Here is a 25,789-nt window from a genome sequence, read left to right on the forward strand (position 1 = left end):
TGAGTCTTAATCCGCTTAACAAGGATTAAAAAGTCATAGGCACACAGGAAAAAGCAGCAGAGAGAGAGAAACCAGGAAAGGCTGAAAGAGAGGAGACCTGGAGGAGAGGGGAGAGACGAGCAGGGCTACCATTATGCCCTGCCATGTGCCCGACTGCCCACAGCTGCAACTTGGTGAGACAGCAGCTCTTGGTGAGGCCTTGATGTGGACACTTCTACAATCTCAGAACTAGAAGCTTTTAACCTAATAAATTCCCATTTTAAGAGCAACCCATGTCTGGAATATTGCTCCCAGCAGCTTTTGGTAAACTAAAACAGCATCCTTAGTGCAATCTATGCTTGTCAGACTGACTTCTATAAACTCACTAGTTGTACACGGAGGGGCAATATTATCCCCTTCTTTGCTAAGATTGTGATGGAACAGGCACCTCAAGTTCATCATTAAGGATAATTCCATGGTTCTAAGTTGATATGCTAGTGTTCCTGATTTTAACCACAAAGCCATTTCTCAGTTGAAAATATAATTTTTAAAGTATTACACACAAAAATTTAAATTTAAGAATTATAGTAAAATCATAAAAGCCAGATATGTAACATCAGGAAAATTCCTTAATATTTACAAAGAGGGTAATAATGATCTTCAGAGGAATATGCACATCCATAAATAAAAACAAACTGTTTTCATGAAATACAAAATCTTAAACATAAAGAATTTAAGAGCTAGGCCAAATAGTAGAATGGACATGGCTGAAACACAAATTACCATACTAGAAAACTGAGTTAATGCCAGAACTCAGTACCAAAGGACAAAGAGACAGAAACTATGAATGAATAGTTAAAATATTTGAAGCTTAAAACTGGTAGTTCCAAAGTCTATCTAACAGAAGTTTCAGAAAGAAAGAGATATTAGAAGAAAGGAAATTCTTTTTAATATAAAAAAAAGTATAAATCCAATGACCCTTAAGTTTGAAAACAGGAGTTTTCTGATTGAAATGGCTCAATGAAAGACAAGAAGAATACACACACACAAAATCCACTAGATTCACTGATGTGAAATTTCATTTGAAAAAGAAAAAAATCCTAAAATAATCCAGAAAGTAAAAATAATATTTCCCCAAAAGAAATGAGAGTCAGATTGACAATGACATCTTTTCAGCAACACTTTATTCAGAGACAAGGCAGCAATATCTTTACAGTCAGAGAGAAAAGCATTTTCAGCCTGGAATTGTATACCAAGCCAAACTACTATTTAACTATATAGGGGCATGGAAGCCTTCAGAAAGTTCCCTACTTTGAGTCCTCCTGAAAAAATTACTAGAGGATGATTGCCAGCAAAAAAAGCAATCCAAGAATAGGAATAAGGACAAGAAACAGGGATGAACAAAGAAAGCAGCACAACTCAGTTAAAATTAAATAAATGTTGATGATAAAAATGGTCATTAACAATTCAGAATGAAACCTCAGTTTATCTCAACACTCAAAATGGTGGGGGTGCAGAAGAGGCAGAGTAAAACTATGCTAAGGTTCTTAATTAGTTAAGAATGAAGACATAAAATAATAGATATGATGCCGAGAAAAATATAAATTGAGTTTAAATATCTGAATTTCAATTTTAATCATAACCGCGAAGTGTGTTGAAGGAGAATGTACAACCTGAGGGAGAAAATGGAACAGCAGCAATAACAAAAACAAAGAGCACAGTCAACACAGCAAAAAGCAAAAAAAAAAAAAGAACAAAAGAAATTGAAGGTACAATAAACAATAAAATGAGAAAAATAAAATAGGATAGGAGAAATAGCTCCAAACACTACTACAATAATCATAATAAATATAAACAGGTTAAAGTCACCAATTAAAGATCAGGAACTCTTGGTTTGACTAAAAGGAAAAGTTGGTTAAATTTTATTTACCAGCTCCTTACTTCAAAACGAAAGTCACAGGACAGTTGAATGAACAGATGGAGAAAGATAAACTAGATAAGAGCTGACAGGAAAAAAAAATTAACAATAGTTTCAGGGAAAATGGAATTGAAGGAGAAAAGCATTGAAAAGGACAAAGAGAAACATTTCTAACAGATAAAAGATATCCACTAGGACCAACTTAAGCTGCTGGGATAAAAATGTTTTTGCCTGCCATTTTTTAAATCTTGTTGTCATTGAGGTGGATGTCTTTGTCAAGCCAGTGAACAAAGCAAATCCTCTCCCTCATGGAGGGTAGACAGATAAAAACTAACAGGCAATCAAACTATATAAGTATACTGGATGGTGATTAGTGCTAGGAAAGGGAAGGGTAAGAAGGGGTACAATTTTAAATAAGGTAGTAAGAAAGGTAGTAGAGGAAGGCAACGTAGGAGCAAAGATCCTACAGAGATGAGGAAGCAGCCATGAAGATTTATGAGGGAAGAGACTTTCAGGCAGAGGAAGCAGCAAGAGGAAATGGCTCCTACATACAATTAAAGTTAAGTAAAATAACTGAGAAGGAGAAACCAGTGAACTAAGTGGAAAACCAGGAGAGTGTGACATCTTAGTAGCCAAGGGAAGAAAGTGTTTCAAGAAAGAAAGAGCAAGCTGTGTCAAAACAGTTAAAGGTTCAGATAACATGAAGACTGAGAATGACCATTACTGGATTTATTAAATAGAAGTCATAGCTGACTTTGACAAAAAACAATTTCAGTGGAGTGGTGGGAATCAAAGTCTGACAGGAAGTGGCAAAATGAAATTAGAAAATTTCTATAAAGTGGGGGAGAGAAAAGGGGCAATAGCTGGCGGGGAATGTGGGCTCAAGATAGGAGATATAGACTTTAGTGCAAGGAAAAAATAGCATTCATGAAAGAGAAACTAAGGTTCCCTCCCAGAATGATTTTAGGAAGTTTCAAAGTAAATCACAAGATCAGCAATCTGAAAAATGGCACAACCCAACTGATTACTAAAAAGAAGAGAATTTCACAAATGTCCAGACAACTAATCAAGGAGACCTAGATTTAATCTAAGGAGGTGTTTAATGGATTGTGATTGTATATAAAATAGCATAAGCCCACTTGACCATATTTTAGCCAATGTAAAGGAAGGTTATGCTAATTGAGAAGGGTTGGGTTTGAGTAGGAGTCATAAAGCAGGAGTTTGAGAGAGAAAATGTGGCAATGTGTTTCCAGCAATGTCCATGGGAAAGGGTACCCTAATTACTGGAATTGAAAATTAGGTTCACAGGTTTAGCAGATATATTTTTAAATTTCATCATGAAGACGGATATATCTCGGGGTTATTAAGTCATGAAAACTATTCAAATGATTCCAGGATAAGAAAGCAATCTTATTAGTAGTACTTTCCCACATAGATTCTCTACAAAGCAGTGTGCTTATCAAAGAGCTTGAGATCCAGTCATGAGGAACTTTGCCAAAGCAAATAAATAAATTAGCATTCTGGTTTATCAGACATTCTTGTATGATTTTGGTTCTAATAGTTAACAACTCGGAACTATCTGAATATGTATTAACCAAAGGGACCCATGAAGCTAAAGACCAAGCTTTAAAATGTAGTTATTATACTGACAAATAGCCACCCTGGATGGCCCTAGTTTGGCCCAACCATCATCAGGCCTCCTAGGTGCCAACCATACCTCATCCTTCACCCACTTAACCATATGGTTGAAATACTGTACTAAGGAAAGAGCACTCACTGACTTAACAGTTAGAAAACCAACTAGGACTCTGCCATTACTAGTTATGTAACCCTGAGCAGTTCCACTTAATCTCTACATTCCTCAGTTTACATATCTTCTAAAATGGGAATAATAATAGCTTTTCTGGCTTCCTCACTTGTTTATTTGGAGGTTTAGAATCTAAACAAGATAAGATAGGTAAAAATCACTTATAAAACTATAAAGAGCTGTAAGAACAAAAAGTATTAATGCTGTCATCATTACATGCCCTGCAGCCTGAGTATATAATTGATACACTGAAGCACATTACCACAATTATCTGAGAATTGAAGACTAGAAGAAAAACCACTAACCCACTGAATAAAATATAGGAAATCCTACCTCTCAGCAACTGGTTTGGCAATGTTTTCAAAAATGGTCTCTTGGTTTGTATTCTGATCAAAAATCCTTTGAAATCTGCAAATATTAAAATGATAATTATTGAAAAGTTGAGCCTTCAAACACCATTGGATTAACACATCTTGTTTTTCTGCTTTGTAAATTGCCCCCTATTTACATCACAGGGCTTACCTAACTTAACACAATGTTTGCCCTGTAGTCCCAACCACACTGTGCTGTTGTACTCTTGTGTTCAAATGGTTGGTAAACAGTATTGCCTTGAGAAGATCTGCACAATAAATCCCTCTGAAAAACTGCAGCAGCTTCAAACCAAATAATAAACTGTGTGTTTTTTAGCTCTCAAGAGGGACAGTGTCTGAAATTGGCATCAAATTCAAATCTAGATAACTACATGAAATGGAGACCAAAGAACAGGATGTAAACAGCCAAAGAACTTCTGATGTCCCATCTGTAAGAAAATAAAGAAATTGTGAAATTCATGATTACTGAAATTAGTTTTAAATTCTTGAACTGGAATTTATTTTCCACAAATTAGATATCGCATCCTAATAGCAGCCACTTAATTCTCAGGATGATTTTGTTTGTTGACCCTGATTCAAGAGTCAAAAAATAAATTAAAAAAGACCTGCCCTACAAAGTGAAGTCTTTATCAGATTGGCAGTGGCTGTGGGCACAGGGAGATATTAAGGTGTCAACTTCATTCCCTTGCAATGCCACTCTGACTTACCTTAGGACAGGATCACAATCACAGAGGAACACCTGGGGTAGGAGACAGCCTATTCTTTTACAATATGGCAAGTTATTACCTGCAAGTAGGACCTCCATTAACACATCATAATAGGGAAGCAGATATGGCTCAAGTGATAGAGCTTCCGCCTACCATATGGGAGGACCTGGGTTCAATCCGTGGGGCCTCCCAGTGAAAAAGAAGAAGAGAAAGCATGCCCATGTGGCAAGCCAGTGCCCATGTAAGTACCCATGGTGAGCCAGGGCCCACACAAGTGCCCGTGTGGTGAGCCAGTGCCCCGCACAACTGAGTCATGCAGCAAGATGATGATGCTCCAAAAGAAAGACCAGGGGAGAGTCAAGTAACTGAGGTGGCACAATTGACAAGGAACCTCTCTCCCCATAAGAGGTCTCCAGGATTGAATCCCAGTGAATCCTAGAGGAGAGAAAATGAGAAGAGAAGACAACACAGACAACAAAAACAGCATGGCAGGAGGAGGGGAAAGGGGGAAATATATAAATAAATCTAAAAGAAACCATCATAATGACAAAGACAGACACAGATGGAGAGAAAGAGTAAGCAAATGGGGTAACATGTTAAAAATTGGTGAATTTCCATGAAAGGTATGAGTATTGATTGGGGTATTCTTCCATATTTTCTGTATATTAAAAAAAACTTTCAAAAAGCTTTAAAGCAAAGCAAACACCTTGAGGGTGTTTAAAGCAGCTTTCTACCCAACTATCTGCACAAGTGAACTGAGCACCTGTTCAATTCAAGTTGAGAGTTTAAATAAACTAGGACATTTTCACTACTGAGGAGTTCAGAAGAGTGTGTGGAGCTGGACTGGAAATAGAAAGTAGAATGAAATGCATTGTCTTTAGTCAACATTAACTTCAAAGGATTCCTATAGCTGATCAATCAATCACCTTTTAGAGAAGCAAATAACGAACCTGCACAAAGGAGAGACGCTAGGGCCCTCCAGCTACTATGCTGTTTAGCAGGCAGGATTATATTTTAGACAGCAATATTTTGCCCGCCCAGAACCCTCCTCAGAACTCAATTGGTGCATCACAGCCTCAGCTATGAACACTGACATAACAACAGGGGTCATAAGCACGACTCAGCAGTGCTTTTGAAGAGGACGACGACAGGCTGGTTTGCTTCTTTTACCAGGTCAGTAATGACTGAGTGAACCATCTAGCCATTCCCTGCCCCACTTGCCTAAGTAATTGGCTTACATGGTAGTAGATGTAATTCCTAAGAGAAAGCAGGAGTTTTAGAGAAGACATTGAGTCAAACAGAATCTATCTGAAAAGGTACCTTCTGCAAAATTAATTACCGCATTCTCATTCACTAATTGATCTATTCATTCTACAAACATGTATTGAATGCCTACCATGTACCTTTGAAAAAGGCTTAAATTTGACTAAAATGTAATTTTAGTACAATACCTATAAAGCATATTGAATTTTGGGAGGATAAAATGACATCCTCCACTATTTAAAATAATAGGCAGTAGAACCACGAGTAATCCTGATCCCTCAGTTTATTGGCTTCTTTCCAAACATTTTAGAAATGAAGATTTTCACACTAGTGTTTACAATAAACTTTACAATGTGTATTACACATCAAATATCATCATCCCCAAATATTTTTTCACAATGTAATGTTTCTACAATAGTAATCTAACAAGTAATCTGATCAGCTACGTTCTGAAAATCAATGAAGAGCAAAATAGAATCACAGAGTTAGAAGGGATTTTAACAAGTTGGGTCTAATCTTTTACAGAGGAAGAAGTTGAGGCCCACATAGAGAAAGTAATTTACTCATGGTCCCAGAGCTCATCAATAGCATGCCTTCGAACAGAACTTTAGGCTTCTTGATTCCTAGGAGACCCTTTCATTTATTAGGAAGTTGGATAGGTTTTTCCCTACAAGCCAGTTCAAACTTAGCATGTCCTGATCTCTTCCCACCCCAAACCTGTTCTTCCTGCCTCACTCCAGTAAATGACAATTCCCTCCTACTAAATATTCAGTCCAAAAACCTTCGGGTGTCCTTGACTCCTCTCTTTCTATTGCACTCTATATCCAATCCATCAGGAAACCTTGTCGGCTCCCACCTTCAAAATATATCCAGAATACAAGGATTTCTCCACATTTCCACTGCTACTACCCTGGCCCCAAGCTACCATAATTTCTTGCCTGAGTTACTGCAATAACTTAACGGCTCTCCCTTGCCCCCTTACAATTTTCCACATGTCAACAAGAATGATCCTCCTAAAACTAAGTGAGATTATTTCACCCCTCCACTCAAAACCCTCCAATGCTTTCCCATAGCACTTTGGGAAAAAGCTCAGGTCTGTACAATGACTTATAAGGCTCTGCTTGATCTGGCCACCTTGCTGCCTTTTTGATGGATCTTCTTCCCCTCTGCCCCTTGCTTAGTTCACTCCAGCTACACAAGCCCTTTACTGTACCTCAAATATGCCAGGCACTCCTCTCAGGAAATTTGTACTTGCTGTTTCCTCTGCCTGGTATTCTTGACCCTCAGATATTTGAATGGCGACTTCTTCACCTTCTTCAGGTCTTTGCTCAAATGTCACCTTTACCATACGCCTTCCCTGGCAGCCCTGTTAAATATTACAGTCATCCCTCCCCTCTCCCACCCTAATCCCAGCAGTCCTTATGCCTCTTCCCTGCCTTATTTTTATCTGTAGCGCTTACCAATTTCTGTCATACAATATATTTTACTTATTTACCTGTTTTTCATCTCCTCTCACTAAAATGTAAGCGCCATAAGAGCAGGGATTTATTGTATTTTTTTACTGTATTCCTAGAATCTGTAGCAGTGCTCAGTGGGGGAATCAATAAAAATTGATGAATGAATTAGTTTGGGGGAAACACACTTTAAAATGCCTACATATTTATCTCTGTACATATGCAAAAGTCAAATATTTTATTAATTTCTTTATTTTAATTACTAAAACCAGTATTTCTGATTCTGAGAATTAGAAAGAATTCTGACTCCGAGACTTAAAACTAAACAAATGGAGCTTTAACAATAGACATATTTAAATAAATCTGCCTTTGTTTACATAATGCAAATAATACTTTGAAAGGGGTCAGTAGATAGAGACCTGGTCGACTGTTTCTTACCAATCAAATAGAACCATGTTGAATAAAATGTCTCAGCAATTTGTCGCTTTATAGAGACTGCCCTTGGCTAGCTATCCTGAAGTCCTACCTACTAAGGTATATAGAATGGCTACACCCATGGGAGAAAGCCCCCTTACAAAAAGCAATCATGGACTATAGGGCTATTCCTTAAAGGATATGGTGAAAGGCAATGGGGGTGAGGTCTCAAAGAGCAAGTGAGGACCTCCTTTCCTAGGCAACCATGTGCTAGCAATCTCTGCTTGTACTTATTGTAAAAGGGGATGTGGTAAGGAGTTGGCATGGAGGTAGGTGAGCAATGTATAAATAAGGGACTTACAGAAGGTAGAGTTGTGAAGACCAAAGAGGATTCTTTAAGAATCAGTCAATCAATCAATAACTAAAAGAAAATAAGAATAAAAGAGGAAGAAAAAAAATCATATAAAATATCTCAGATGATTTTACCCAAAGGGCAAGGACAGGAACAAAATACGGCCAATGTAAAACATAGCCTGGAGAGAAATATACAAGCAGGCAATTAGGCTTCTGAACAGCAGGACCCAGAAATGCACCACCTAAGTTTGGGCCAGAGGTCAGATATGGTTTAACTTTGTCTCAAACCTCTCCAAAAAGCAAAAATAGGGATTAAAGAAATCTGACTGGAAAATAAAGAAATATCCATAATCCCAAAATTGAAGGCCTTTGATACTTTCCACCTAAACCCTACTGCTCAGCACCATCCAAAAGACATATAAATGTGAGTGTAGATGTCATTTTAAATTTTCTAGTAGCCACATTAAAAAAAGGTAAAAATGGTGGAATTAATTTTAATAATATATTACATTTAACCTGTTATATCCAAAACATTATCATTTGAATATGTAATAAATATGAACATTTTCTTAAAATATTTTACATTCTATTCTTTTTTTGTAGTGAGTCTTTGAAATCCTTGATATATTTTACATTTACAGCACATCTCAATTTAGACTAGCCACATTTCAAGTGCAAGAGCCGCATATGGTTTGTGACTAATATACTGGATAGCACAGATGAAGAGAGGCTATGAGGTCCGTAGGTACTTCACATTATATAGAAAGTTCACCTGAACAACACACTGATTGTACCTTAAATGATGATTGTGGCAGTCTGAGCTTATGAATCCCAAAAGGAGATTTTGTTTGTAAACTAATCTATTCCTCTGGACATGATAGCTTTTGAAAGCATTACATTCAGCTAACATGTCTTGATTAAATTACCTGCTAAGATTAGGGCTTTGATTTGACCACCACAGTAAGTCATAACTCAGATTGAGTCCCCGCCCCCTTGGTGGGTTGATATAAATGGACACTCATTCAAGAAGACACATGGAGGAGGAGAGAACTTGATCATTTCAGTCCTGCCATGTGACAGAAAGGAGAAGGCTCAAAGAGCTAAAGCCCCAGGAAAAGATATGAGCCATTGCCTAATAACTTGTAGACAAAAACAAGAGAGCAGCTGAGAAGGCCAAGAGACCAGACAAAGATCACCTGCCATTTTGCTTCAACACATGGCAACTAACTTTGGTGAGAAGTCTTGAGTTGGACTGTTTAGGGCCTTGTTACTATAAGCTTTTACCCCAATTACATACCCTTTATAAAAGCCAATGGATTTCTGGTCCTTTGCATCAGCACCCTTTGGCTGACTAATACAATGATCTTTAACAAAGTTTAGTCACACACTGAAATTCCTGTTAAGTACTAATCCACCATGAGCCAAGTAGAAAAAGGATAACACTAGCTCAACAGAGGTTGTAAAAAAAGGCTGACATTCTGGGATAAAATTTTAGACATAGAAATACACACTCTTTTCAACCTGGGCATAGCAGTAAAAAGATAATGTAAGTTCTATTTACTAGAAGAGTTAGACAGTCACAGTACATTCTCCATTAAGAAATGATGCTCATAATTTCATGGTGGACATTAATCCAGTACCAGAGTTAGTGCGATAATAAAAGAGAAGTGAAGGAGGAGAAATATAAACTTACTTAAATTTGTAGCTTTCTCGCTTATTATTCACAAATCCATCTGCCAAATCACGGGGTAAGGTGATTTCCAAGCAAGGTGTTAATTTTTCATCTTCATCTATGGAATAAATCTGTAAGTATGAACACAAAAATATGAAGAACAGATAGTAAAGTTATGGCATACACTATGACCATGGCATTATGACACAAATGGGAATGGTATAAAAAGTTGTACTTTTAGGATAAAAAGTCAAACTGCTGTATAATTTGGAGATAATTTTCCTCTTTGAACTATATGTAGACTCAAATATATGGAACTGAACAAGAGGTAAAACCTAAATCAATGCTCTATCAAAGCGCAAGCCATCTTTGAATGATCTAATATTCAAATGTGAGCCTTTGAGTGTCTCTTGTTATAACTGCTGTTAAGAAACCAAGTGCCCTGAAAGCAACATATTATCAAAGTATTGCTTTGGGACTGCATATCAGAAATTAACATTTCACTGCATCCAACAAACATTCCTGAGCATTTGTAAAATGCTAGATGTAGAGATAAAAGGAGTAGGTTTTAGGCATTTCAGAGAGCTTACAAGAATGCTCTAATTCAAGTTATGTTCAAAGACCCCCAAGCTTCCATGAGACACAGCCAGGCATTCTAGAAAAGACATGTGATTTCAAAAGACACATACATGTCTTTGATGTTGTTTTCAAGGTTCTTGTCCCAGCTTAGCCACTAATTAGCAAGTGACCTGGGGTAAATCACTTAAGTTACATGGAAATGAAAGGTCTTAACTAAGCCCCTTAAAAGTGTAACATTCTCTGATTCTTTTCATGGTTACTTACTTCTCTATTTATGTGCCAGGAAAATCAAGAGTCAAGCCTATAAAGAGGTCATAGGGAATAAGGAAAAGCATAATTCTTAGTGGCAAAAGACTTGGGTCTAATGCTGAGCTCAATTTACCAACTGTATGACCAGCCACCACATTCAGAATCTCACTTCCTTCTACAAAAAATTAGGAAAACAGAATTGCCTCTGTCACAAGATTGCTTTGGGATCAAATGACGTAATGGAAATGGAAGCATTTTGTAACGCACCATAAAAATGTTAGTCATTAGATTTAGAGGTGTTTAGAAAAAGACTTCTTGTCTTTCACCAGGAAATAAAATTCTTTCTAACAGGCAATACTTCCTGTTTAAGACCCATTTTGAGGCTTGATTAAAGGGAGAAAGTCATACTCTTAAGTAAGTGAAAGCATGTCTAAATCTCCAGAAAGTCTAAATAATTTTCCTAAGTAGATTTTTATTGAAACCTCTCATTTAAAATGTGAAGACTTCACACAGAAAAAGTCATTCTGTAAAATTAAATTATTTGTAGCAAGTGATGGTATCAGGTTCAAGGCTTTCTAACTATGTTTCAAGAGACATTTAAAAATTATATCCAGTACAGTATTACATTTTTAAAAAATGTTTAATGGCCAGACAGGTGAGTAAAAGGGGTATCTGAAACATGAAACATACAGGAGTGAGGGGTGCCATTCTTTAAAGAAAAAAAATAATAATTCGGTATTACTCAGTGTTCAGAAGGCAGAGGCAGCCCAAACTACCAGAAGACAGAAAGGAGCATGATGGACTGGGGTAGGGTGGAGATAATGACCCTCCGCCACTCTGATTAAGCCACTCTTTGGGACACTAAAAAAAGTCTCCTTCAACTAGAAAATCTTTTAGTCTAACATATTGGTTTTCTACCATTAGTAATAAAAATATTTATTATTTGTGCTAGGGTAGTTATTTTTTAAAATAGAAGATAAGCAGATCCAAGGCAATGATGAACATGAACATGGTTGATGCGCACACAGCCTGATGCAGATGAAGGGCATTCCCGTTGTTTACTTATGAGAGGTTCACCTTATATATCATCTTCTTTATTAGTCTATAAATTATTATAACTCTATTCAGAGGAACAAGATTTTAAAAGTAATGGAGCCAAAAAGTGAAGGGAAAAGAATGAAAATAACTTGGAATCACTCTTGGTTTAATGCTACAAACAGCATTTCTAATCAGAGAAAAAAACATACAATCTTGAAGAGGCAAAAAATGTGGTGCTAAAGCATGGGATTTCTAAGGGAGAGCAGGGATACACTAATTCACCCATGTTCTCTTCTTTGTGTGTATGGCATAATGCTGTATCTCGGTGAGAATCTGACGTTATGAAAAATACAATTTGACATCTGTATCAGTCTGCCAAAGGGCTGCCGATGCAAAGTACCAGAAATCTCTTGGCATTTATAAAGGGTCTTTATTTAGGGTAAAAGCTTGCAGTCTCAAGGCCATGGAAAGTCCAACTCAAGGTACCATAGGAGGTATTTTCTCACCAGTCAATTGCCAAGTGCTGAAGCAAGATAGCAGGCAATCTCTGCCGGGTTTCAGCCTTCCTCTCTGGGGCTTCCTCTTCCTCTTGAGGCTCCATGGGCCCAGCTTCTTCCCAATCTCAGCTGCAGGTTGGCATAGGGTTTGTCTCTTAGGGCATCCTATATCAGTCTCGGCTCTCTTCCCAAGGTCAGCTGTTATCAAGCAAATGGTCCATCTCTCCCTGGGGCCTCAGCTCTTTGAGACTTCTCCTTTCTGTCACATGGCAGGATCAAAAATGACGAAGTTCTCAGCTCTGTGTCTTCTGCCCAATCGAGTTCCTTTATATCAGTTCCAACCAGAGGGCAGAGACTCAACCTGAGTCAGGACTTACTAATGTAGTTGAATCAAAGCTCTAATCTAACAGGTAATCTAATCAAAGACAGTTTACCTGAATTTAATGCAATCAAAGGGTATCACACCCAGAGGAATATATTAGTTTACAAACATAATCTTTCTCTTTTGGGGATTCATAAAATTATCTCAAATTGCCACAATACCTTAAAATATTTCCTGAAGGATCAAACAATCCACTGTACACTGTTGCCAAAGGCATGGAAAAGGAGGGACATTAAAATATACAAACACTGGGAAGCAGCTGTGGCTCAATCAGTTGGGCTCCCGTCTACCATATGGGAGGCCCTGGGTTTGCATCTGTGAAGGCAGGCTCGCCTGTATGCTGCAGAGAGCCGCTGGCCCGCAAGCACCACGAAGTGCCACCCACCCACAAGTGCTGTGGAGAGTCGATTCAGCAAGATGACCCAACAAAAAAGGGAGACTAGCAAAACGCAGAACACACACCGAATGGACACAGAAATCAGACAGCAAGCAAGCTGCAAGGGGGGTGGAATAAATAAAATAAAAATAAAATACAGACACAGAAGAACGCACAGCAAACAGACACAGAAAGCAGAGACAAGCGAAAAGCCGCAAGGGGGGAATAAAAAATAAATAAAAAATACGTATATACAAACACTGCATTTCAAGAAAAGGGAAAGTTCACTATTAAATCCAAGACTCTCCATCAACCCTCCTGCCCCCTCCCCTCCCTATCCTCTCACTCTACTACATCTGAACACCTGCTTCTGACTGCTGAGCCTGCAGAAACGCAGGTCAGCATTTACCTAAGAATCTATGAAAAAGTTGCATAGGATACACTTCCTTTTGGGATGAACTTTTTAAAAACCTTGTGAGTGTAAGACGAGAGAAAATGGGAAGATCCCCATGGTTTCTTTCTACAATACTTTCTTCTTTAGAAACCAGTACATACATATTTTTGAAATCTTCTCATACTCCCTCTTCCAAATGTATTCCATGAATAAAAAGACTAATGATGATGATGACAGACACACTATATTCTCCTTGTTTTAAATACCTAAATTACATTAGGCAAGTGCTAAATTATGAGATGCTATGCTATGATATTGTACATATACAGGAAAGTACAGATATGGGATAGAAATAAAATATTCTTAATAATATACCCATTCCAGGCACTCACTAATATTATCCAAATGCTTTTGCCTAAATTCTTACTTTGGGATGCAAAAAGATTTGGTCATAAGAATGAAAAACTCTGGAAAAAAAACCAAAAGAAACAATACAACTCTGCCATGCACTAGCTAGTGGCTTGGCCACATTATATAAACTGAGACACAGTTTACTCATCTTTAAAACGAGGAAAATGACAATAACCTTTCAAGGTTCTTTTGAGAATCAGAAATAAGGTAGAGCATGTGTCAAGTGGCAATTTCTCATGAAGTGGTAGGAACGACTATACTAACTTCCAGGTGAAGAAACAAGGCTCAGACCCATCTAAGCACACAAAGTAGCTCTGCTCAGAGTCTCTGAAATATCATAACCTTCTTTTTACGCTTCTGACTTAGCACACTGTAGGAAGCACCTAATAAATGCTCAGTTAATGTCTTCTGAACGAAGCCTTTCAAGCACTCTTTGTGTCAGAGTACATAAATATTCATATTTGCAGTAAGTACATGTCTGTCCAGGTTCGTGTTAATGTTGCAAAATGGCAATGTGGTTAGTCAACAAATTCTGTGTTCATGGCACTAAATAAGTGTATGCTTTGTGCATACGTATCTATATCTGTATCATGGCAGATATGTCTGAACATGTATCTCTTGCTTGCACATTTTTCTGCGAAAACAGAAGTTTGAGTATATCCGCGTGTGCAGAGCTGAGTGACCATTTCCCACAAAGATGCAATAAGTGTCTGTGTGTGGCTGAGACGCAGTCTCTGTAAGTGTGCAAACTGACAGACATGCAGTCTGCCTCTGGGTGAACGCTGTGCCCAGACGCATGTGGCTCTGCGTGTGAAAGCGTCTGCACCCGCAGAGTTGTACTGGGTGTGAATGTGCCGGGTGCATTTCCGTGCCTTTTGTCTTTCTGTCCGCGCCTCTGGCAACAGTGCGGGGGTGTCTGCACAGCGGCTGAGGCGGTCCGCGCCGGCGGGATTCCAGGCAGGACCGGGGCTCGACGCTGAGTCCCTCAACCCCGCCCAGCCCCTCGCGGGCCGCCCCCCGCCCGGCCCGGAAGGCCCCGCCGCGCCCGCGCCCTCGCGGCCCGGGCCTGTACCCCTTGTTGCTGCTTCCGCACGGTGGGCTTCACTCTCGCGAAAATCTGGATGGTCTGCTTCACCATCTCTGACCCGGCTCAGCACTGACCCTTGACCGCCCTCAGGCCCCGGCTCTCAAAACTTCTGATCCCACCACCTTGAAGACCCGCTGCCTTAGCAACAGTAACTAGGGACACTACCCAGGGAGCATCGCGACAACTAGGACTCCGCCTCCTCCCCCTAATTGGCTGTGGCCTGGAAGGGGTGGCCGGAGGGTGGAGTCTGAGGGGCGAGGATGAGACGGGGCGGAGGGCGCTGCGCATGCGTCGGGCCACGCCTTTGAGCTTCGGGTCCCGCCCCAGAGCTGTTCTGGACTCTGGATAGTGGGGCCACGACCCTCATTCCTTCCCCTGTTACTTAACTTATCCTTTCTCTGTGCCATCACCTCTTTTTAGCACTTAAGCCATGTCGTCTTTTATTATTCATTTATTAGAGAAATGGTTCTTGATCTATGTATGACAAGCGATTTGTTGACTGGGGATCCCACTTGTAGATCATGGTCTAATGAAAGAGACAGATTTTTAACAGGAAATTACAACTGAGGGATGAGGGTTATGCTGTGGTCGGAGTAAACACGAAGTTCTGTGGAAGGACACAGTCTAGCCCAGGAACCTGCTTTGGAAGAGATTAAGACTGGAGAAAGAAGAGCTTCCCAAGCAGTGGTCAGGTCAAGACAGGGCTCCTCACATGACACTATCAGCACATGAAAAGATGTTCAACCTCATTGAAGCCAATTGAGGTAGCACTCCATATATATCAGAATAGCTCAAATTAAAAATACCACAAATGCTAGCAAGGATACGAAGGAATTGGATCACTTATGCTTTACTGGTGGGAATGAATAAGGTAAAATGTATAACGTCTCACGATACAGCCACTCTGCAAAACTGTTTGGCAGTTTCTTAGAAAAGTAAACATGCAACTACTATAAGTTCTAGCAGTTGCACTCCTGGGCATTTATCTCACAGAAATGAAAACTTTGTTCATACAAAGTCATAGCAGCTTCATTTGTAATAGCGCCAAAGTGGAAATAACCTAGATGTCCTTCAACTGGTGAATGGTTAAATAAATTGTTGAATACTACTAAGCAGTCAAAATGGACAAGCTATTGATACATGTGAGAACTTGGATGAATCTTCTGAGAATTATATTGAGAGAAGAAGCCAGAATCAAAGGTTGCATACTATATAATTCCATTTATGTGACATTCTTGAAATGGCAAAATTACAGAGATGGAGAGCAGATTTGTGGTTGCCAGGGTTTAGGGAGGAGAGGAGGGGTGAAGTGAGTATGGCTACAAAAATGATCCTTCGGATGGACTGTATCTTCACTGTGTATCTTCTTTGTGGTGGTGTCACACAAATCTACACATGATAGGATACTATAGAATGAAACACGCACTCACAAATAAGCACATGCAAAACTGGTAAAATCAGTGGATTGTATCAATGCCAACTTCCTGGTTCTGATATTCTACTATAGTTATGCAAGATGTTTCCTTTGGGGGAAACTGGGGAAAGGGTATACAGAATCTCTCTGTATTATTTCTTATAACTGCATGTGAATCAGCAATTATCTCAAAATTAAAAGTTTCAAAAAGAAGACTGTTAAAATGAAAACAGAAACCACAGACTGGGAGAAAATTTTGGCAGAAAGGTTTCTGATAAAGGACTTGGATCCAGACTATATAAAAACTCTCAAAACTCAATAATAGGAAAACAAACCAAGTTTTAAAAAGGTCAAAGATTTGAATAGACACCTCCCTAAAGACATGTGGACAACAATTAAGCACATGAAAAGATGCTCAACACCATCAAACATTAACGAAATGCAAATTAAAACCACAGTGAGGGGAGTGGATTTGGCTCAACTGATACAGCATCCGCCTACCACATGGGAGACCCAGGGTTCAAATCCAGGGCCTCCTGACCCACGTGATGTGACCCATGTACAGTGCTAATGCACACAAGGAGTACCATGCCACGCAGGGTTGTCCCCCATGTAGGGGAGCCCCACGTGCAAGGAGTGTGCCCCCACAAGGAGAATCACCCCACACGAAAAAAGCGCAGCACACCCAGGAGTGGCGCTGCACACATGGAGAGCTGATGCAGCAAGATGACGCAACAAAGAGAGACACAGATTCCTGGTGCCGCATGATAAGAATGCAAGCAGACACAGAACACACAGTGAATGGACACAGAGAGCAGACCCGGGGGTGGGGGGGAAGGGGAGAGAAATTTAAAAAATAAATAAATCTTAAAAAAAAAAAAAACCCACAATGAGGTACCATTATACAACTCTATGTAGCTAAAAATTAAAACAACAACAAAACACTTGATAAAACCAAGTGATGGCAAGGATGCAGAGTCTCTGGAATTCCCAAACATTGCTAGTGAGAATACAAAATGGACTAACCAGTTTGGAGAACGGTTTGGTAGTTTCTTATAACATTATATATAAAGTTACCATATGACCCAGCAATCCCATTCCTGGGTATTGACCCAAGTGAAACGAAAACTTATGTTCACACGAAAACCTGAACACAAATGTTTAGAGTGGTTTTATTCGCAATTGCCAAAAACTGGAAACAAGGCAGTATTACTATAGTAATATTCTTCAGTTGGGATTAGATAAGCAAAAGTGTGGTATAGACATACCATAAAAAGTAATGAATACTGATATATGCAACAGCATGGTGGAATCTCAAGTTTATTATGCTGCATGAAAAAAGCCAGCCTCAAAGTTGACATTTTATAATTCCATTTATATGACATTCTAGAAAAGCAAAACTGTAGGGATATTAAAGAGATTAGTAGTTGCTGGAGGGGGGAATGGGGTGAGAGGCTGTCTACAGTAGAGCATGACAGAGTTTTTTGGAGTGATGGAACTGTTTCATATTTTGATTGTGATTGTATTTATATGACTATATGCATAACTCATAGAGCTGTCTATCCACTTGAAAATGCGAATTATACTGCATGTAAATTATACCATAATAAGAAAAGAGGAAGGAAGGGAGGGAGGGACAGAGGGAGGGAGGAAAAGTTGGAGGGGGGAAGGGCTGGAGGTAGGGAGGAGTGCAAACAAGTGCAGCAGTACTACTGATAGAGAAGAGAGAACCAGATATTTTTGAAACAAGTTTTTTTTTACCAACTGGTTCTGGATGGTAAGAAAGAGATGCTTCAAGATTGGGCAGCTGGGTGGATGGTGGAGGCCTTCACCTGGACAGGGGAAAAAGACTAGGGTGAGGAGGAGGGTCAGGAGGAGCTGGGACATGCCACGTTTCAAGTGTGTGTAGAATTTCAGCAGGTAGTTGGATTTATAGCTTTAAAGTTTAGAAAAAGTGATGGATCGAAATATAGATTTGACAGTCATCACAGAGTTTTTTCCAGAAAGCAACAAAATTGCTCAAGAAGGCTGATGCTGCAATCTTACAAATGCTGGTTGGAGGTAGAGGAAGGACTGCCAAGCAGGCTGAAAGGAGCAACCAGAGAGGTCCAAGGAAGAGGCGAGAATGCAGCGTCTTTGAAGCTAATGGAAGAAAACTTTTTTCGACTATGAAAGTGTTTGATAGTGTCAGAAATAAAGAGGAAGCCCTGAAAAATGCCCATTCAATTTAGCCACTCGAAGAGCATTAACAATGGCGATTACAGTTGCAGTGGAATGGTGGGATGAGAAGTCAGCTTGCGGGGGGCTGAGGAGTAAATGGGAGGTTAGGAATGGAGGCAGCCAAGAGAAGCTCCTTTTTACAGGACCTTGGTTGTGAAGGGAAGCAAGATATAGGGTGAAAGCTGGAGGAGCACAGGGTAAGGAAGAGTCTTTTGTTCATATCTAATGTGTAAAGCAAATAAAGGAGAGATTGAAGAACAGGAAAGAAAGAATATAATGTTGACAGGAAGAGGCTCCGTAGCCCAAAGGCAGGCCTCTGAAGAAAGCCACGGGTGCAGGCCCTGAGGCCGGAAGCCCTCAACCAGTAAGAGGGGCCAGAGGGCATCTCCTGTGAACACTCGCAGCATCAGCCCTGATGTATCACTGGCATTTGACCAAGAGGGTGCCCTGGAAGGGAAAGAGGCAAGGGAGCCCAGCCAGCGTAGTCACCAGAGATAATTGTGACTGGGTTATGTTCCCTGGGAAAAAAGCACGTTCTTAATCTTAATCCCATACCTATGGGTGTGAACCATTGTTGAAGACGTGATTTTAGTTAAGATGTGGCCAACTACGGGAGGATGGTTGTTCATCTTCTTACTGGAGGCCTTACAAAGAGGAAGGGGAGAAGCCAGAAGTGGGAAGTCAAAGGAGCCCAGAAAAGAAAGACATGACCAAGGGACAGGGAAGCCAGGAAACCAAGGATGGCTGGCCAGCCAGAACGCCACTGAAACCAAGAGAAGCAGCCTTCTAGCCGCTGAGACCCTGAGCCAGGAAAGTTCCGCTGCTTAAGACAAACCATTTCATGGTAGTTGTGATTACAGCAGAAACTATGACATGTATATGTATATAAAACATACCTCGGGCCAGACCAGTAATGTCAATATTTCAAGTACAGGGATATATGGCAATAGGGAGTGGGGGAGATCAAGGTGAACTGGAGACTACTTGCCCCCAATTAAAAGCATTCACTTACAAAAAAGTTAAACACAATACCACCCAAGCAAAGCACATTTGTGGCCTCCAGTATACAACCCCTGTTTCTGATCCTAGTATAGTAGGCTTTGGTAAATTCCAGATCTACTGCTTCTGATAGGCTTACCTAAATCTCAAACAGATGGCTCTTGTGGGCATTGAGTAGGTTTTGAAATGAAATCTCCAGGTTACACTGTCTTTCCCACAACTGGATTTACCATCAGTATTATAATTTGTCCCTTATCTCCTTGCTTAAGTGTGGGAATTAAGATGCCTTTCAATTGTTTAAAAGAATCTTGAGTTTTGCAGTTGCCAAAATAATATATAATTGCACCAGGCAAATTAGCCAGGCCTTATAGGCCTCAAATCTGAAAAATATTAAGCTGTGCATGAAATGAATTAGTCTACAGACAAGTTAGTTCATTTTTGTTTGTTTATATTTTTTGTTTTTAAAGAAAAATTGAAACTGTACTCCAGTACTACTTTCCAGCTACCTCTTTAGCTGTTGGTGCTACAACCATAAAATGCATCATTTTTCTTTTTATGTCTAAAGAGGGACCAGTAAAAATTTTATGGGCTGGTAATTTTGATATTATAGAATATGTGCATAAAATTACCTAATTGCTGTAAACTTTCTCTCCCCTATTTTATATGTGCCTTTGAAGGATTTATGTTTGTTTGTTCTAAAACTGCTCATCACTACAGCATAACCCCTCCCCCTTATTTTCAGCTGAGAAAGCACTTTTAGCAAGAATGGTGGGAATCCCACTAGCGGGAGAGAACATTTGACTGGGATCTTCTCCTATTAACTTACTCCAAGAGGCAAGGCCAGTAAACAGAATTTTGCAGTTTATTGGTAGACAGCAATTATTACAATTCCTATTCTAAATATGTCCTAACTATCCATATAACATAGTCAACTGATGTAAATCCTCCCTTTCCTCTCCTCAAAGCTACACCTACCCAAAATAACTAAAAAATGCAGTTATCCCTTCCACATCAGGACTTTCCCCATTGTGGTTTTGATATATCACGGGTCGGCATAACAAATTAAAATGGAAATTTGGGGGGAGTTTTGCAGAAGCCACAGATGACAAGCAAAGGCCAGCAAATGGCACAGAAAAAGTTTAGAAACTCAGAAATATTTAAAATATATGTACAGTGTTATATAACATCAACACATTTTACCTTTTAATGCCATAAATATGCACAATTTTTTAAAAAAGTTAAAATAAGTAAAAAGTTAAAGTTTGCAAAAAGAACGTGAATGCCCACAGGTGATACACAAAGGCTAAAAATGTAGATATCTTTAAAAATTTAGTAACTCATAAATGCATAAAATAAATAAACTGTTATGTAAAAAATTACCTGTACAGTATGCATTTCACTGTTTAATAGCATAAATGAACAGCCACGCAATTTTTTCCTCCTTAATATTACATTGTGGTAAAAGAATTACAGTTCTATGCACTGGGCTATCGCAGTTTCTTGAATCTTGTGTAGTTTAAATGCCATAAACTCTACTAAAATCATGGGTTGCAAGCCTAGTATTCCCTAGGGGTTCAGAAAGTGCTCCCAGGAAGCCGAAGAAAGTGATGAACTTGAAGGAAAAAGTACAATTGTTAGTTAATCCTTCATTCGTTGGGGCAAATGGCTGCTGCGGTTCGCCGCCCTTAGGGTGTTGATAAGTGGACTGTAAGGCACTGCAAGAAAAAAGGAGGAAATCCGGGAAGCCACTGCTGCAGCTACACCAACAACTGCAAAGCGTTTGCAGAAACCACGAGATCAGCATCTCTTTCGTATAGCTAGAGAAAAAGAAAAAAACATTCATTTGGGTGTAGGATTGTTATTTTAAAAAAGGCATTCCAGTAGACTGGCATCATAACAGAAGAGGCTAAGTCATTACATATGATTCGCTAAAGGAAAATGTAGGTGAAGCCTCTACTCCCATGGATTTTCAGGCCAGCAAAGGCTGCTTTGAAAATTTCTTAAAAAGATTTAGCTTAGGCAAAAAGTTTTACCTGGATTTTCCAAATCACCGCGGCGCGGCGCCACGCCCCTAACCCCCACGATGTATGTTAACGGTGTATGGTTGGGGATAACGGATAGGAGATCAGGTACTGCATGACTTCTGAAGGTCCCTGATTGAAGGTTTTCTAGAAAGGAATTGAAAGAGAAGGGAGAAACAGTACTTTCTGTAGAGGAACCCCTTGGGAAGCCCCTTCTCAGCCAAGTCCCTGTTCATTAGTCCCCTGCATGGCAGACCAGAGGAATCCCCTTACACCTGGGAATATTAAAAAGCTATTTCATTGTTTCTGAGCAAATGGAGAATACACAGAGCATTTTCTGGTACTCATTAAATGCTAAATAATAACAACATGCCTTTAAAATTGCAGAGCAAGGGTACCACAAAATCTGTAATATATCATTTCAGCAAAGAATTTTCTTTTGAGAATATGTTCAGCTAATTTAAATCATAATTTCATTAACAAAACAAGCTTTCCACACAGAGAGGAATTCATAAAACTTTACCAGCACTTGGGTTTATGGCCGGGGGGGGGGGGGGGGGGGGGGGGGATGGTTCATGAGCTTGCATTGAAAAAAAATCAACTAATTATCTTTATTTTCTCTGACCACTAGCCAAAAGCTAGCATTTTCATCACTTAGGAATGTATGCAATAAATAAATTGCAATACTATTCATCACCTGATTGGCAAAGCGGTCTGTGGAACAAAAAAGGTTAAGAACCCCTGGTTTCTAGGATTATGGTGGAAATCATTGGGCTTGGTAAACTACTTGTACTACCTTCCTTTTCCTATCAGGCAGGTTTTCGCCATTATGCTTGATTCATCACCTCTGTGGGTGAGAGGCAGAAGCCCCTGTCCTCCCGCTGGGTCTGCAGCCCTCCTGGGGCGCCCCTTGAGCTGCAAGATCAAAGTCCTTCAGGGCTGGAAGCCGGTGGCCAACCATATGGAATTACAGCCCAGGCTCCAGGATTACAGAGTGCAGAGTACGGACCTAATGACAGTGCCATGGCGCAGAGGGAAGGCTGGTGAAGCCTCTGGCTTTGAATGGAAAATATGACTGTTTGTGTATTTATACACAGGCTCCTCATAAACAACCTGAATGTCTCACCAACATCCCAGTGAAGCAAGGGATGGCTGAGTTAAAAATAGCTCTAGAATGCCTCTCTTCTAAGTAAATTACCAGCCCTGTCCTATCTCCTCTGGGTATTTACTTTGATGTGTTTCCCTGCAGATTTCAGAATAAGAAAAAATGCTTACCAATAAATAACATAACATAAAACATAAGATAAAATGGCTTACGAGCAGAGTCCCCTTATCTGACACATTATTATTGCCACAAAGTCCTGTCATGTATTACCCATCCTGAATGTAGTTATATAGGACACAAACCTATCTGGAACACAGATGATTCTAAGGTAAAAGCCTAAAGGGGTAGGGGAGCAGGAAGGTGAGAAGCAATGGAGAAGTACAGCAAACAAGACTAGATGGGGGGAAGCGGACACGGCCCAGTGGTTAGGGCGTCCACCTACCACATAGGAGGACCGTGGTTCAAACACGGGGCCTCCTTGACCCGTGTGGATCTGGCCCATGCACAGTGCTGATGCGTGCAGGGAGTGCCGTGCCACGCAGGGGTGACCCCCGCGTAGGGGAGCCCCATGCGCGGGGGGTGCGCCCCATACGGAAAGCCCCCCAACGCTAAAGAAAGTATAGCCTGCCCAGGAGTGGCGCTGCACACACGGAGAGCTGGCACAACAAGATGATGCAACTAAAAGAAACACAGATTCCCGTGCCACTGACAACAACATAAGCGGACAAAGAACACGCGGCAGGTGGACACAGAGAGAGGACAACTGGGGCAGGTGGGGAAGGGGAGAGAAATAAATAAATAAATCTTAAAAAATAAAAAAGGACCAGATGGGGGCACACATATCTAATCTCTAAAACTCATATTTGTTTGAGGTTTTTCCAATAGGAAAATCTCCTCGGTGTTACTACAAGGCAACTTACTAACTTCATATGCAATTCTAACTAACTTGGTGGTCTGATATTAAGACTTAGAAGAAAACAAAAACAATATAAATGGAGAGAGGGGCAACTATAGACATATTCACTTAACAGCAATCAAAATTACCATGTGATTAAAAGACAATAAGGGAGAATACATGGAAATAATAAAAAGCAAGCCCAAAACATCAGTCTGGGGCATTCGGGTAAGACATACGGAACTCTATATGCTTAAGGAGATTTGGAGAGCAGGGTAGAATAAATTATTTTCGTTAGGGGTCTGAGTCATCAAGAAATAAACAGCGTTATTATGTGTTCACCTATATGACATGCCCTTTATAGGTATTATCTCATTTAATCTGTGGAACAATCTTGTGAGGTAAGAATTGTTTCCCTCATGATACAAATAAAGAAACTGAGGCACAAAGTAAGTAACTTGCACAAGATCACAGAGATAGTAAATAGAATAACTGGGATTTGAATCTCTATTAATCTTGAATTCGCCTGCTTTATGAAGACAGAGTCCTAAATACAATTTAGAATGACGTACAATCTGAAATATTGGGTGTTTAAATGGATAAACCCTCGACCAGTCAGCCTTTTACTAGATGTAAGATAGATACGATAAATTTAAAAAATAGGAGACTTATCAGTAAGTGACATTAATCGGGTATCCAATATGTTTAAGCCTTTGTGCGTTAGGGAGGTTGATGACACATTTCTAGCTTTCACAGATCCTAACACTGGGTGAGGAATTAAAGAAATACATATTTGAAAGAAATATAAAGTGGGACTATATGAAGGACTTTTAAAATACAAACCTCAGAATTTGTAAATTAAGTGATATTTCTTTCTTCAAAGTAACCAACTTAAGGATCTGTATTCAACAATGTCATTATGGTTGTAATTTTTTAAAAAATTTTTTAAATTTCTCTTTTGCTATTTTTTAATGGAAAAGTTTTAATAATGGATAGTAATGATGGAAGCACAGCACTGTGAATGTAATAACACCACTGAATTATATACTTGAAAGTGGTCAAAATGGGAAGTGTTATGTTGTATACATGTTACCAAAATAAAAAAAAAAACAAAACATTGTGCTGAGTGAAAGATGCCACACAAAAGAACACATACCATAATGATTTCATTTATATAAAATTTGTAAAATGCAAAGTAATCTAGAGCAGGTTAGTGATTACCTGGAACTAGTAGGGAGAGAGAGGGCCAAACAGCAAAGGGGCACAAGGAATCTTTATTTTTTTAGCCCATTAAGCATTTATTTATATATACTTTTAATTTTGGAATTTTGAACCATGTAAATATGGGACTAGTCTTCACTCTCCCTCATTCTTTCCTTTCATGGAATAAAAAGTATTCTTTATCCTTTGTTGGGGTGCAGTCCCAGGGATTCAAAAATGGGAAAAGGGACATGAGGCGGGGCAAGAGTCAAAGTAGAAAAGTAAATAGAAGGAGGGGTGTTACCAAGATGGCCACAAGTTTTACAGCAAAACATGCATGGTTTCTCAGACATACAGGTTGTCTCCAGGGAGGCTGTGTGGAAGCACAACCTGGAGAGCTGTTTTCTCCTCCATACTTCCAAAGTTGTAAAGCTGTCTGGGGTTACTAGGGAGGGGGGGATCCAGACCCTCTGAGGGGCCAGTCTGGCCAATGCACCAGCCCAAAGGTCTCTCATTGACAGTCAGCTCCATGCCTGGAGGCTCCTTAGTCTGTCGAGCAGCATCCGGGACTGCATGACCACGGGAATGGCCTGAACTAAGGATGCTCTGCTTAGGAAGCAAGACACGTGGCCGAGCACCAGAGCCTCCTGGGGAAGGGAAGAATGGGCTGAGCAGATCTGGAGCAGCACAGACTCTGGGGCCATCCACAGGTCAGACCCCTTCTTTCAAATGAGCACTTGATTCCATCCTTTCTCACTCCGTCAGGGGATTTACTCCTTTGGTTTTTTTCCTCTTCAAAAATTCCAACTTGTTCCACTTGCTCCTTCCCTAATCTTACTCCCATCTTACTCCCAGTCTTCTAGATCCTTGACTCTGCCTCTCCATCAGTTTGTTACCCTTCCTTCTTGAAAGAATAGTCCACCAGTCTTCAAATTTTGTTATCATTCCTCATCGTTAAAGTGTTCATCATGTACTCCAATAAA

At 39.8% G+C, this 25,789-nt stretch overlaps 1 protein-coding gene across 1 annotated transcript in view; it reads right to left on the bottom strand.

Moving 5' to 3' along the window:
• The window catches only part of KIF6 (kinesin family member 6), a 484,487-nt gene extending 469,356 nt beyond the window's left edge, over positions 1–15,131 (bottom strand). Inside the window, exons 1-3 of the mRNA XM_058306677.1 lie at positions 14,938–15,131; positions 9,961–10,070; positions 4,038–4,112 (exon numbers count right to left, since the gene is read on the bottom strand). Of these exons, the coding sequence (XP_058162660.1) occupies positions 4,038–4,112; positions 9,961–10,070; positions 14,938–15,003 (251 nt within the window). The 5' untranslated portion in view covers positions 15,004–15,131. The remainder of the gene's footprint in view (positions 1–4,037; positions 4,113–9,960; positions 10,071–14,937) is intronic.
• Between the last annotated feature and the right edge of the window lie 10,658 nt (positions 15,132–25,789).

This window comes from Dasypus novemcinctus, chromosome 11 (assembly GCF_030445035.2).
Source record: "Dasypus novemcinctus isolate mDasNov1 chromosome 11, mDasNov1.1.hap2, whole genome shotgun sequence".
Lineage (NCBI taxonomy): Eukaryota > Metazoa > Chordata > Mammalia > Cingulata > Dasypodidae > Dasypus > Dasypus novemcinctus.